Here is a 14,802-nt window from a genome sequence, read left to right as displayed (position 1 = left end):
ACTATTTATATCACGATTACAAAATGGTGTTTTCCACCTTTAATCTCCACAAGGATGTTGACAATAAATTCCTGTCAGGTAGATTTAACACGGCCTCGACTGAAACTTTACACTGCAAATAAAAAAGAAATAAATAATAATAAAAGAAAAAACCTGTGACATGTTAGTGTGTCTCATTTCATCCACTGTAATCCTTACATGAAACCGAATGGCTGCATTACATAATGTAGCTGAAGCTATAAGCTAGAAAGGTAATTTGCACCAGTGACACCAGTGTTTATTTTAAATGTGATAATTATATGGCCTGTAAATTCACTTACGGTGACAAGTTTATATTTGAAAGCTGTTTTAGGTGATAAAGCATTTATTTTATTTACTACACAGTGAGTTCATTTGTTGTAGAGCTGTTTTCAGTATAAAACCATTTATCCTCTAGTTTATCATGCTATAACTCAACATAGACACTTATGTTTTTTTTGCCATGTGATCTTTCCAGAACACATGGATGATTTTGTTGTTGTCGATGGTACAGTCTACTGCACATTTGAGGTGTTTCTTTAATGCATATGTTAAAAAAAAAAAAAGTTTGGCTTACCCTCTTCACACTGGTTTCCTGTGTATCCCGGCACACACTGGCAACTGAAGGAGCCCCACTCGCCGTGACAGCGACCCCGGTGGCCGCAGGACGGATAGCCCATGTTGACACAGCTGCTATCGGTGGTCAGGCAGCCCGGAGAGCTGGACTGCGAATCAGCCGGGGAGCCCAAATCATACAGCTGAATTGAGGAGATAGAGGGGAGGTGATGGAGGGATGAAAAATGTAAAGAGGAGAGGAGAGGACAGGAGAGGACAGGAGAGGAGAGGAGAGGAGAGGAGAGGAGAGGAGTGACAAGACGTGGAGTATGAAGAGATGCGGATACGAGGAGAAATGAGAAATGAAAAGAGGGAAAGAAGAGAGAAAGGGGACAGTGTTTAAAAGGAAAGAAAAAGGGAACGAGGTGCGGAAAGGTGAGATGAGAAGATGGGAAGAAGGAAGAGTTGCCAATAAGTAAGTAGCTTACAAACAGGAAACAGAAAGACAAAGCGACAGCAGAGAGCAGGGATTTGGGAAGTCACAGGACACACAGGGGTAAGTAGCCGGGGGGGGGGGGGGGGGAGGGGTGGAGTTTTGGGTTAAAGAAAGTTAAAGTCAAACAGAGAAAAAATGAAAGAACTGAAGAGGAAAACTTTGAAAATGTGTTGAAGGACATGAGCTCAGGGTACACTGTGGCCTTCTTTTCCACTCTCATCTCTCTCTCTCTCTACTCTGTGTGAGTCTCTCTCACACCGGAAACAATCTTCTAACAGACAAACAGCATGGCCGACCGTACAGAAAGCTGAAAGGATGGAACCTTGGACGGCTACATGTGTGTCCCTCACAAAAGCATAACATGAAAGACATTAATATGTTCAATCTGTTCTCCCACTCTTTATGAGTACTGTTGCTGATGTGGGGGTCCTAATAACTGACAGTGAGTCACAGCACCAGGGAACAGCTGATTGGCTTTGACCTCCAGCAGAGAGGCGTCTTATTGGTTGCTGACCTTTAAAAAGCTAGGGCTTCTTCTTCTGCTCGCCGGGTTTGGATGTGGATTGCAAACACGGACATTAGCAATCAATGACTGAAAGACACATTGGGGTGTTTGCAATTGATTTGACTGTGCATCTGTGTCACTGCGGTGTGTGTGTGTGTGTGTGTGTGTGTGTGTGTGTGTGTGTATGTCTGAGCAAAGCACTTGGACTAATATATGAGTTGAATGCAAAAATACACCTGCTCCTGCTTAAATTACAAATCGTGGCCTCAGCTGAGAAGAGTGTCACACCCCCCGCACAGACACGCTGCAGGCTGTCCTATTTGCCAAGATTAATTTCAGGTGTTGGGTATAAAAATGTCTCGAGCCCACAGGAAGCAAAAAAACAAATTTGAGACCAAAATACAACGGTGAGGGTGCTGGGTACAAGTGAGTGAGGTTTTTGCCTAAAAATGGCTGAACCTCGTAGCTCCGTCTCAACTCAGAGGAAGTCATGATGGCAGAAACAGGGTTTTATTGTCAGAGCACAAACTGTGAATGTTAATGATGGTGATCAATGACAAATTACATGAAAAGCCATAATACAGTCACGATAAGGTGCTGGCCCACCGTGAACCACCAGAATTGTTTCAGTGCTCCTTGGAATACAGTACATTTGCCAAAAGTTTGCAGACACCAATATATGACTGATTCCATAAGCCTCCACTCTGCTGGGAACCTGTCACGGCCTTAAGTTTTTTTTGTGGAATTTTTCAATTAAATCATCTACCTGACATCATGTTTTACTGAAATTGCTCCTGATGTGTTTTTTTCTAACAAATAAATGTGCTCAGGGGTTAAACTGGGAAGAGGCACAACCTTTGTCTAGTTAGACTGGGAAAATGAAACCATGCAGCAAAACAATTTGACTGAATGTCAAATGGTGCTATTTGTGCATTTGATGACGTGCGTCTCTGATAATTGATACGAGTAACCTATAAAGCTCATTGTTAATATTGGTTTAGTGTAGAAATCACCTTAAATCTCTCTCTTTGTTGTCTAGAGCAGTGGTTCCCAACCTTTTCCAATGGCCCACTTATAAGTCTCCAAAATGTCGGTGGCCCACACCCAACACCGTAACAATACAGAGGCGGGATGATATGTTTTCTGAGCACTTTTTATTTGAATGATAACACTGGAACATTCAGGACTGAACTGAAAGCAGGGGAGGCGCAATTTTGCTTATTTGTTTGACATAGACTGATCACTTGTAGAGTCGCCACCTGTGTCTTGACCTCTTCCGGTTGCTAACAAGCTATCCATTTTGATACTCCAGTTTTTGCCATGGGTGTTATCTTTTATCACACAAGCAGACTAATACATCTTGTGACCTTGAAGTGTTGATGACGGTCCGTGATCGGATACCTGGACTACTGTTATACGCTCAAAACGAACAGAATAATACGTGCACAACCAAAAGACAAATGGAAGATATTAGAGATACTTTGGTGGTATAAAACACAGCCTGTATATAAAACATAGCCTAGTGAGCCAGATGGTTGGCGGCTGTGGCACATATCACAACCCATTCTAGAAAGACAATAACACCAAATCTAATCGTTTCTAAATGTGAATCCTTACCTTCACTTGAAGAGGTCCAAATAAAAGAAAAATGATTTATCTAATCACGCATTCCTCAGTCGGAAACCATAGTCAAACTTTTTGCAGAGACACACTGCAAATCCAACATTAGTCCAACCCCTGTAACTGCAAAACCTCTACGCTTGAAAATGAAGTGACAGTTGTGACAAAACCACAGAAAAACTTAAAGCGGTAATGTTAGACTGAGAGCTGAAGGGAGAAAGACAAGCAGAATAATGACTGGACAAGGATGGAGAGAGTTGAAAACAGACAATGGCGAATGACAGCCAGAGGCGAGAGACCCAACTCAAGAATAGAAACACAATTATAAAATTTCTGTCCATTTTCCTGGACAGAGCCTCGTGTTCCCTCCTGCACTGGGCCCAGTCTGTTTGGTCTCCTCTTTATCCACACCCACCCACCCCCACACACACACACACACACACTGTTTACATCATACTTGAATAGGTTTAATGCAGCTGGCATGTTGCTGACATCCTGTATCTCTGTGTGACTCCAAAACAGAGGAATTCAAATGCACAAAATGCAGACACAGATGCCTACAGACATCACACACATACATACATACTTTACATATAGACGCATACACAGCGGACACAGACAGGTTCCCTAATCACAGGATCAAGAAATATAAAACATACAAACAGACACACACACAGAAGTAAAGTCACAGACAAATATGGAGATGTACAACAAACACACATTTACAGCAAGTACATCTATCAACGTCAACTACCTTAACCACGTCCCATGCACTCACACCTAAAGTGAAACAGATGATGTTGCCATGGCAACAAATGTGACACATTAGCACATTCTGTGATAATAAAAACAACAACAACATCGGAAAAAATAAGAGGAGGGAAAAAAAAAAAAAAAAAAAAATTACACAATACCGGAACATGTCCATCACCATTATTAATCATCAGTATGTCTACTGTTGCTTGATTTATTATCTGCATGTCCACCCACATGCATCATGGAGATTTCTTATTAGCACACAACATTTGTGCAGCCTCCCGCTATGTCTCCAGCTAAGGTACACAACATCAAATACCAGCCTTAAGAACTGCTGCAGCAGAAACTTATATCCTTTTATATCCCCAGTCTTGAGATTTAACATCTTAATCGAGCTTTAAGGGTCTACTGAATGAATACAGATAAATTGTGTTTATGGAGGTAACAAGATTACACTTTCTAAAAGCCACACTCACCGCCCCCAGAGGCCCCGTGGCGATTTACACACAGCAGCCTCTGACAGATATTTTGATGGAGATTTGTCATTTGTGCACACATGTATGAAACACACTTGCACAGTCAGTTTCATAAATATACATATATATATATATATATATATATATATAAACAATTTGTTTTGTACTTAAGTGAACAACAGGTGATTTTGGTCAAATTGAAAAAGTAAGTCGGTTGATCACATTGGACACACAACAGTTGTGTTAGGATTGTAAGCATTGTGTGTACAGTACGTAAAAATACTGACCTCATTATATGGAAGTACTGGCCGGAAGTGACTATTAGGCTAAATACTAGTAGCATGCTCATGTCATTAGGCTCATATTATTGACTTCTTTATTTTGACAGGCTGGTGGTGCTTATGAGTTAACAGGCCCGGGTGTATTAAATGCTTACGTGTAGCAGCGTTGTGCGGTTGACTTGACTGACAGCCTCCACCAATCAGCCAACCGCAGGAAATATGTTCCCAATCTCCCTTCCTGGGCTACAGCATTGAATGATGGACACAAGTGTTTTAGAAAAACATTATGATGTCACGGTTGAGTATTAACTAACATCATTACGTTATAATTTTATCCTGATAGACATTTGTGTTAAATCGTGTCATTATTCGCATATTAATTTAGTAACTTATGGCCAAAAAAATGTGTTTTGTGAGGTCACAGTGTCTTTGACCTTGAACGTTTGTGCCAAATCTGAAGAAATTCCCTCAAGACGTCTTGAGATATCACATTCAAGAGGCCAAAAACATGCTTTGTGAGGTCACAGTGACCTTTGACCTTTCACCACCAAAATCTAATCAGCTCGTCCTTGACTCCAAGAGGACATTTGTGCCAAAATTGAAGGGATTCTTTTGTGGAGTCCCAGACATATCGGGTTCACAAAGCCAAAACTGTGTTTTGTGAGGTTCCTCTGACTTTGACCTTTGACCAGCAATTGAACTGAATCAGTTTCTCCTTGAGTTTAAGTGAATGTTTGTGCCAAATTTGAAGAAGTTCCTTTAAGGTGTTACTGAGATATCACATTCGTTCATGCGTTCTCTGCTCTGTACAAGGCTCTGCTAGGTTTTAGCATTAATGTATAGTTTAGATCAGTGATTCCCAACCTGAGGGCCGCAGCGATATTGCAGGTGGGCCGCCAAGTCATTTGCAAAACATTACAGTTCTGGTGAAAAAGTATGTTTATAAAAAAAATCAAAATATAAAAACTGTTTTAAATGTTTTAAAACAGAATGATCTTGAAAAACATTTTTTAAAAACTCCTTTCATTCTTTTTTTTTTTTTGTTTTTGGTATTTATGTTTTGTTTTGTTTTTTCCGGTGATGAACCAATGAGAGGAACTTTAATGTCGTCGCCGACTGGACCACTTTGCCGGGGGACCCCACCTGTACTTGTTTGCTATCTCAGTCTGATTGCGTGCTAAAATATCACATCCATGGCAAAAACTGGAGAATCAAAATGGAGAGCTGGTTAGCAACAGGAAGAATTAAAAGGGTCTAGAGACAGATGTTGTGTCATGGTTTGCCATGGCAGACACTTTTTATTAGTTGGTTTGGACTTTTGTCACTTCCTGTTTTATTTTATAATTGGTTTCCTTGTGTGTCTCAGTGTTTTTACTTCCTGTCTTGGTCCTGTTTCTGTGTGGTGATTGTCTGCCCCGCCCTAATGTGTTTCACCTGTGTTCAATCACCCTTGCCTCCCTTGTGTCTATATAGTCTTTGTGCTCCCCTTTGTCTGTGTCGGTTCGTCTGTTGATCTCTGGGTTTTCCTCGGTCTGTTCATGTTGCCTATTCATGTCTCCTGTTGTCATCCCCTGTGGTTCCTCGTGTTTTGGCCTGTTGTTTAAGTTCTTGTGTTTCCCTGTGCTTCACCAGTGCTGTGTAAGCTCTTTTGTTTAATAAACATTTTGCACCGTCTCCCCTGTGTTGGCTGCATTTTGGGTCCAGCCTTACCCGCATAGTGACAGATCGTGACATGGTGAATCGACAAGTTACCTCTCGCCGTCACACAAAAAAGAAAAAAGTTGACGCTCGGGTGTTTTTTCTGGACACAAAGTTTGAACTGGCACATCTCAGTGACTTTGAGTGGTTGGCTACATCGGGTTACCTGACTGATATTTTCAGCCACTTAAATGGACTTAATCTTGGCCTCCAGGGAACAGCAGTGAACATGTTCAATGTCCAGAATAAGGTCGAAGTGACCATTAGAGAACTGGAGCTGTAGGTTCAGCGAATCGACCATTCAAATTATGACTCATTTGAAAATCTGTCAGATTTTGTGACAAAGGAACAGATTCCGGTTCCCATCAGCATGACCAAAGCTATCAAAGAGCACCTGCAAGGTTTTGAAGACCCAGCTGCGCGAATTCATCCCCATCCCAGATGCGCAGTGAAGTTGGATAGAAAAACCCATTCGCCAGACACAGCGACGAGGCCCTCGCAGCCCTGGGCGCAAAAGAGCAAGACAGTCTTGTGGATCTCTCCTGCGACGACGCATTGAAACTGGTTTTCTCACAGAAGCGAGTGGAAAAACATCTGGCTTCATGTTGCTTCTAAGTATCCCGACTGTTGAGCCAGATCTTCCACTGAGACTCTCATCTGTTGTGCCAGACATCAAGCATTTGGTGGCAGCTATGCAACATCAGCCGTCTCATTAGGTGAGTCAACATATTGTTGACCTACTGTTGAACCAATCCACTGCAGCTCTATAATTATCAATAAGTACGAGTGCAATGTTTTAATTTTGTTTTGTTGCAATTGTTGCTTTGCTTATTTAAATATTTTTCTTCTGGTTATGCCTACAGGCTGAATTTACAGTATTGAATTTGTGTATGTTTGTAGGCTCCTCGATTTGATATAAAACATCATTTCATTCATTAAAAATGAACCAGCTGTGGATACGTGTCAGGGATGAAAGCCCCTGTATGAGCCAGCAGTGGATGTTGCATGTAGTGCAAAAGGACAAACACATACTGGAGCAGGAGGTAAATTCACTGGTAATGGACTGTTGTTTTTAAAACCATGACGTCTTCATATTGTTGGCAGTTTTTAATGTTGTTTCTTTGCAATAATGGCTGCTGCTTGTATTTAAGTTTGGTCTGGCTTTGCCCATGCTTAATTTACAGCATAGACCTACATTGGTTTTATGTTTGTTTACAGGCCTATCCATTTATTTCTCATTTGTTGAGCGATACCATTATATATTTCGTAATCATTTATTTGTTAAATAGCCTATTGCAGACAGCCCATTTTATGTAGTGCAGATGGACAGCTCCTTGAAAACTCTGTAATACTGAAAGTGGTGCAACATGTTTCAGATGCTGTGTTTGCTCTGAGAACCCATTATTTGGATCGGATGTGGGTCGCCAACATTTTTGACATTTTCAAGTGGGCCTCGAGTTGGAAAAGGTTGGGAACCCCTGGTTTAGATAAAATATTACTCAGCTTTAAATAAAGTCCTGCTCAGCTGCAGTATCATGTCTATCAGGATCATACACCTGATACCACTTTTGTTTCTTTATTACAAAATAAGAGCATGCATTTATTCAACCTCCACCACTTGAACATTTGAAGAACTAGAGCTTCACTGAAAGAGTCCAGCACGATCTGCTCCCACGGTAACAGCAGTTGCTCATTTCTTGTATCCAATTTGAAGTTGTCACTGCGGCAGTGTTCAATACAGCTGCAAGCAAGACTGTGGCAAAAACAACCTGTCAAAGTTTCTGTTGCCTCCTACGAAAGTGTCATAAAAGATGAGAATCTCTGCTCCCCTCCAAAAGTGCCATGATCAGATCGAATGTACATCTGAATGCAAGGCTCATTTGGGATGCAAATATGAGAGTAAGACATTTTCCCTGGCAGCAAGTAATATTACTTCTAAAAGAGTCATAAGTGAAATACTGCATATATGAGCAGTGAGCAAAAAATCTACATCTAATTGCTAATGTGTTTGGTCATTCTTCCATTTGTTTTTTTTGATTATCAGGGAAGCCACATCTCACCCACTCTGCATCAGTGGGAATTCAGTCTAAAATGACATTTTTGTCTTAATACCAGTTATGTCTGGCAAAACTCAATAGTTTTGGACAGGCAGTGGCAAAATTTCTCACTTAGTTACAGGTTTATTTGATGCCAAACTTTATTTGATGCGGCGGAAAATAAAATTTTAATAAAAATTTCAGGCTTTCGAAGGCAACGGGTTCACAAAAGGCTATCATACCTGAGGCCTCTGTTCATACAGGAATGATATGGGTTTTGTTGGGGTTGGGCTCGGATTGTCATGGTCGAGCATGGAGCCCTTAATTTTTCACCTCCAGCAGAGCAGTAGAGGGTTACTTGAAAGTCCAGACTTGGAAGTCAGTTTGGGCAAGAGTGGAAAGGTTCATATTCCATTTCACCCTTGGAGCGCACATATGTAGTATTTGAAGGCGCTTTGAGGTTACAGTTAAAAGCATAAAAAAACATCTCTTACGTCGCACAAGGGTGCTGTGAATGTTGAAAACCTCTTATTAATCCATTTATCAGCTGAGTGCAGGTGTGAGCTTGAGTTTGCTCGCGTCCTGGTGTGCTAATGTTTGTGTGGCTATATGTGGGGGTGTGTGTGTGTGTGTGTGTGTGTGTATGTGTCAACACTGCGTGTGTCACCTTGCTATCCACGACGAGGTTGCGAATGCAGCCGGTGAAGTGTTTATGCTGAAGCTGGGGGTAGATGTAGGGGATGTCCTCGTTGACACCGCCAAGCTGCAGGACCTGGCTCATATTCAGGTGTCTGAAACACACAAACACACGGACGCACGCATATGCAAACTGGCACTGCTGACAATCAGGGCTCATGGTACAATTAATGCATGCATTGCCATATCCTTGTCATTTGGATACAATTGTTGGAATGACTTGGAAATCAAACATGGAGGTGTTGACATATTTGAACACAATATGATTTTGCCGCATAATTAGTGACATTTTTGTAGCCATTGCTGTAGCTTTTAATGTTATCAGCTTTTCAACATTTAACACAGAAAATCAAAGGTGACCCTCTAAAAGATGCACTAAAAGATGCTCCTTAGAGCTGAAGCTGTAGGTTTGTCACTATGTGTAAGCGTTTACATAATGCACTTAGTCATTTGATCTTTTTTGAATACAAACATATTGATAAGTGCAGCTTTAAGATGAAGACCACAATACCATCCAAAGTAAATTTGAGTTTCATCTAGATTCTATAAAAAACATTAACAGGAGACAGATAAGAATGGAGTGATGCACAGTTTAAGTGGTACAGAGTGATACAAGCATAAAAGTCTTTACATCCTATGAGCTTATTCTCATTTTACCTTCATATTTGTCCACAGCCCTTTCATGATAATCACCCTATGATTATGTTCCCTCACTTTTTTACGTCAAGTAACGACTTGGAAATCAAAAGTCTTTCCTCTGGCCCCAATTAAAAGGACATCAAATAACCCTGACACAAATTCCGCCACGTATCCCCACACATAAAGTCACAGCTCTCTTTGAAAAAAAGATGCGCGTATGTGTGCGCTCAGGTGTCTGTGTGTACCTGTCAGTGTTGGGTGTAACGCCTGTCACTTCACAGGAGGAGTGGTCCTCCGTGGTCAACCAGCTGCCCAGACCCTCCATTTCCATCACCGCTGCCCCTGAACAGCGATCCAGGGTGAAACGCACTTCCTGCAGAGAACACACAAACAAGCACGTGCTGGATAGGACTAATGTTATCAGACAGTATATGCATCAATGAAGCTCCCTAATTATTGCCTTTACAATGAATTTACCTCCTGTTGCTCTTTTACCATTATAGTTGTATCTGCCTGTCTTACTGTCACTTATTTCATTAGTGCATTTTACTTTGCTGCTGCTTATTATGTCTCTTCTTAAAGTGACAAATGCTTAAGCTGGTTAAGCACAAGCCATGACAACCTATTTCTAATCAGCTCAAGCTCAAGTCATTTATCCCTTCTACTGTTTGACTCTCTTTAAAGGTTGTTCTGCACTACAGATGCTACTGTAAATAGTAACATAAGAAAGTGATGAACGAAACAAAACGAAACAAAACAAAGGTAACATTAAAGTTAAAGACAAAGTCAGACATGAATTTTTTATTTTTTTTTTAAATCTTACACATGCAGCTCACATCACACTTACCTGATATAAAAATTGGCACCAAACTAATCACAATTACTCTGCTGGTTAACAACGCTCTGTGTGTGCTAGTGTTTTAGCATGCAGTTGCAGCCATTAGTACTGTGTTGAAACAATACACAGAACTAATGAATTTACCTTTTTCACATTTGTGATGAAAGCTTTCACATGTTGTCAGAATACAACCTCGGCAAACTCATTTATATGTCCGAAGAACAGATGATTTAATTGCAATATCTCTGTCAGATATTTAAATGTATAAATTAGTGTAGGGCATTAACTTTAACATATTCCCACTTTGGAATGGTAAAACATCAATCTTTATACTTCAGATAATGTTAGACATGATTAATAAACATATTAGGCCATATGTAAGAACATTTTTGTATTCTTAGTTTAAACCTCTACTTTTTTCTGTTTGTGCAAATGTCCAAAGTTGGATTAACCAAACTCTCTTAACTGCACATACTTGTAATTAATTGCCTCTTCCAAACTGAAAAACATCACCTGTTCATTAGTATGTGTGCTTTTTAAATAAGAATTGACCATAAGCATAAACAAAACCGTAATTGCTTACAATTGCTGTAAGACCACCTGTTCCACTCACACATTTTTAAAGATTTAGTTACTAAAATGTTTCCCAAGAGTTAAAAAAGAAAGTCACACAAAAATCACAGAAAATATTAATAGAGCTATAGATAGATAGATAGATAGATACTTATCCATTGTCCATTAGCTCATTGTTGATAATAATAATAATAATAATAATAATAATATTAATAATAATAATATTTAAAAATGTTAATAATAAATAAACTTAGATAAATAAAATTAGATTAGTCCACTGCCTTTGGCTGAGGTGTTGTATANAAGATTTAGTTACTAAAATGTTTCCCAAGAGTTAAAAAAGAAAGTCACACAAAAATCACAGAAAATATTAATAGAGCTATAGATAGATAGATAGATAGATAGATACTTATCCATTGTCCATTAGCTCATTGTTGATAATAATAATAATAATAATAATATTAATAATAATAATAATAATATTTAAAAATGTTAATAATAAATAAACTTAGATAAATAAAATTAGATTAGTCCACTGCCTTTGGCTGAGGTGTTGTATAGCCTGATGACAGTGGGAACAAAGGATCTCCTGAACCTCTCTGTTCTGCAGCACAGTGAGATGAAACGTTTGCTGCAGCTATAGCTGCTTCTCTGTCCTGTCAGAATGTTGTGGAGAGGATGGCTGGTAATGTCTAAGATGGCCTCCATCTTACATTGTATGCGTCTCTCCACAACAGTCCTGAGTGAGTCCAGACTCCTGCCAAGAACAGACCCAGCCTTTTTTGATGTCAATGACATGTCGTCAGAGCTGAGCTGCACTGTGACAGAAATTTAAGAGTGAAGGGTTTGACATGAAGTTACTGTCAAAAGAAGATGACAGTAAAGGGAGGTGGGCGAGATAATATCATACAGTAGGTGATGTTAAACTGTCCGGTACAACTGAGGATGTTCCCCTGGACGGCGACTTGCATAAAGACACTGAAACAGCCGTTGAGCTGAGGTAATGAACTGTATAATTGATGGTTTTACTCTATACAGTAAAATGACAGGATGTTTGTCACTTCAGGCTTGTAGTTTTACTTCAAACCTAGTATCAACAGGAGGCACATGTTTTCAGACACAGCAGCTAATACACTGTATACCACCTGTGCCAGCTCAGTAGCATCAACTAGGTTGATAGTGTCACATAAACAGTGGATTAAAAAAAGAATTAAACACTGACACTTACTTCCCTGTACATATCAACACTTAACTACGATTGAAATGTTACTGTTATTGTTTGTGAATTGCAACAGCTGGCATCTGCTGTAGCGTTCACAAAGGATAACGCTAGCTTGCTCAGACTAACTAACTATAGATCATAATGTGTGCTGGCTGCTGTCACTTCTGTTCAGTCTGTCAGAATATAACACTGACTTTTTATACATTTTTTCACATCATGGGTTTATCGCCTTAATGGCCAATTTAAACTACTGCTTGAACGCTGACTACATGGAGGTGTGTGTGTTAGCACACTGTGTGAGCAGCAGTTTCTGTTGTTTTCTGTTTTTTCAGCTGGAATCATGGAATATGATTGGTATTGGCTTCATGACATCCCTACTTTACACTCACAACAATATGTAAACAACGTCAGTCCCCTACAAGTTCCCATAGTTTCAGAGGACAATGGCAATGCTTCCTTAAGAAGAATGATCTCAAATTTCTTCTGCTCTATTATTCGTACAGTTTATTGTTGTATGTTATCCTTATCCCATACAGTTCACAGTTTAAAACACTGTTCATGGTGAGATTCTTGGCTGCTGGATCACAGAGTAAATCTCCAGACAGTAGCTCTGTCCTTGCTGCTTTTGATCTCATGCCGTCACACAACCAGGTTAGATAAGCTGACTATTCAGGACAACTGAATAGATTCACTTGTGATTTAGAATAATACCATTGTGATGCAGCATAATCCCTGCTGTAATAACAACATTCTCAATGCATTTTTGTAGTCAAGCGATTCCGGGTAATGCTGTCGTATTACTCCAAGTCTTGGTGCATTCATGTATTCATTTGGTCGCTCTCATTCTGAACACCGAGCAAAGTACTCATGTTCATGCATATGTCAATGTGAAGCTCACCCTGACATCTTTCATTCAAAAGAAATTTAACAGATAAAAAACGATGAACAATACGGGTGAGTTTTTTGTTACACTGATGGTATGTTACTGTGTAGAACAGTTTGGTACAGGGCACAAATTACACACACTAACACACTCACACTTCAGTAGCAATCTAGTGGTTCCTGATTGCAGGCCTTTCTTAAAATGGTTAGCCTGCACTTAAGCTTGTGTAAATAGTTTATTTGAAGGGGGGTGACATTAAGAGTCTTTGAGTAAGCAGCTACACAAAGCAAATTTAATTGACCTAAGTGTAATAATTCAATTTTAGGTTTTAATCAAATTGTCCTCTGAAGGTGCTGGACATGAAAAGGCATTTATTTTTGGCAAACTTCTGACAAAAATCTGACTCAATCCTTGCTTTTACTGCAGCGGTCCTCATCCATGTTGGGTTGATTTCCCCCAAAACAAGGTTGAGATGCAGCCGGTCCAGCTGCTTCAGAGCGTCCTAAGCTCAGAGTGAGACTGTAAGGCTGGAAGTACTCAGGCTGGGTTATATCAAAGACTCTAAAAATAGGATCACTGACTGTCTTCTTGATATTTAAGAGGGACAAGAACTATACGGCGGTGGTTATGAGCGAGTCCTCGGAGGTGAAGAGCTCAAGGCGGTCCTCGGTGAAATGAAGATTAGCTTAATTTCGCTCTAATTGAATTCGCCAGAAATGATCCTGGGAAGAAAATGTCATAGGAGGGCCATTGCAATCATTCGTCTCACTCATCACTATTACATCCCTTTGTACTGTACAGTGCAGAGAGTTCTGCACCGCTAAATTACATCTTAACATCTTCCCCATTTGGATCCTTGGGAAATAATCATGTCAAGTAGGATTGCATGGGGCCAAATGACTGATATCTGGAGTTCATGAGATGGAATAATTTTGGAAGCCCGGCTGGAAGGTTGTGTTCATTTGTTCATAATCATGACAGGAATCATTGTTTGCACCGAATACGTTTGTTTAGTTTATTGTTTGGCAAACAATTATTACTCCAATGTTGGAGAGCTCTCTTTTTTGCTGTTATATGACTGGTCCAGAATGCCATGATCGAGCATGTTCCCCTGCCACTGGTGTTCAGAACTGATGGAGCAGGCAGAATTTATTTTTGGTCTATCTACTCATATCTCTGCTCTGCTCTTAGAATCGTGCATGAAATATGGCCAAAACTTAAATGGAGTTTGCGGAAATGACATAAATACCAGGACGTAAGCACTGCCCAATAATATAAAGTCTAATTTCAGTCATCTTGCAGATGATGTGAAACTGAACCGCAAGAGCAACTTCTTTCTTGCATGTGAGCCATTGTGGTAGATGTTCAACATGTGTGAACGCCAACAAAGGTGCAGATCACCTTCAAAACTACATTGTGTTAGGGGTTTATCGTCTTTTTTTTTTTTCCTCATCCACAAACATGTTCAGTAGTAGTGTCCTCTACTTTATGATCTGCTTCAACATGCTGA

At 40.0% G+C, this 14,802-nt stretch overlaps 1 protein-coding gene across 1 annotated transcript in view; it reads right to left on the bottom strand.

Moving 5' to 3' along the window:
• LOC111219349 (neural-cadherin-like) overlaps positions 1-14,802 on the bottom strand; it is a 319,768-nt gene that overhangs the window by 60,154 nt on the left and 244,812 nt on the right. The window contains exons 29-31 of the mRNA XM_022741986.1: positions 10,022-10,149; positions 9,109-9,232; positions 596-776 (exon numbers count right to left, since the gene is read on the bottom strand). Coding sequence (XP_022597707.1) covers positions 596-776; positions 9,109-9,232; positions 10,022-10,149 — 433 coding nt within the window. The remainder of the gene's footprint in view (positions 1-595; positions 777-9,108; positions 9,233-10,021; positions 10,150-14,802) is intronic.

The sequence above is a fragment of the Seriola dumerili genome, unplaced genomic scaffold (genome assembly GCF_002260705.1).
Source record: "Seriola dumerili isolate Sdu_G_001 unplaced genomic scaffold, Sdu_1.0 BDQW01000003.1, whole genome shotgun sequence".
Lineage (NCBI taxonomy): Eukaryota > Metazoa > Chordata > Actinopteri > Carangiformes > Carangidae > Seriola > Seriola dumerili.
The sequence above is the reverse complement of the archived record's forward strand: the minus strand, read 5'-3'. Positions and strand labels throughout refer to the sequence as shown.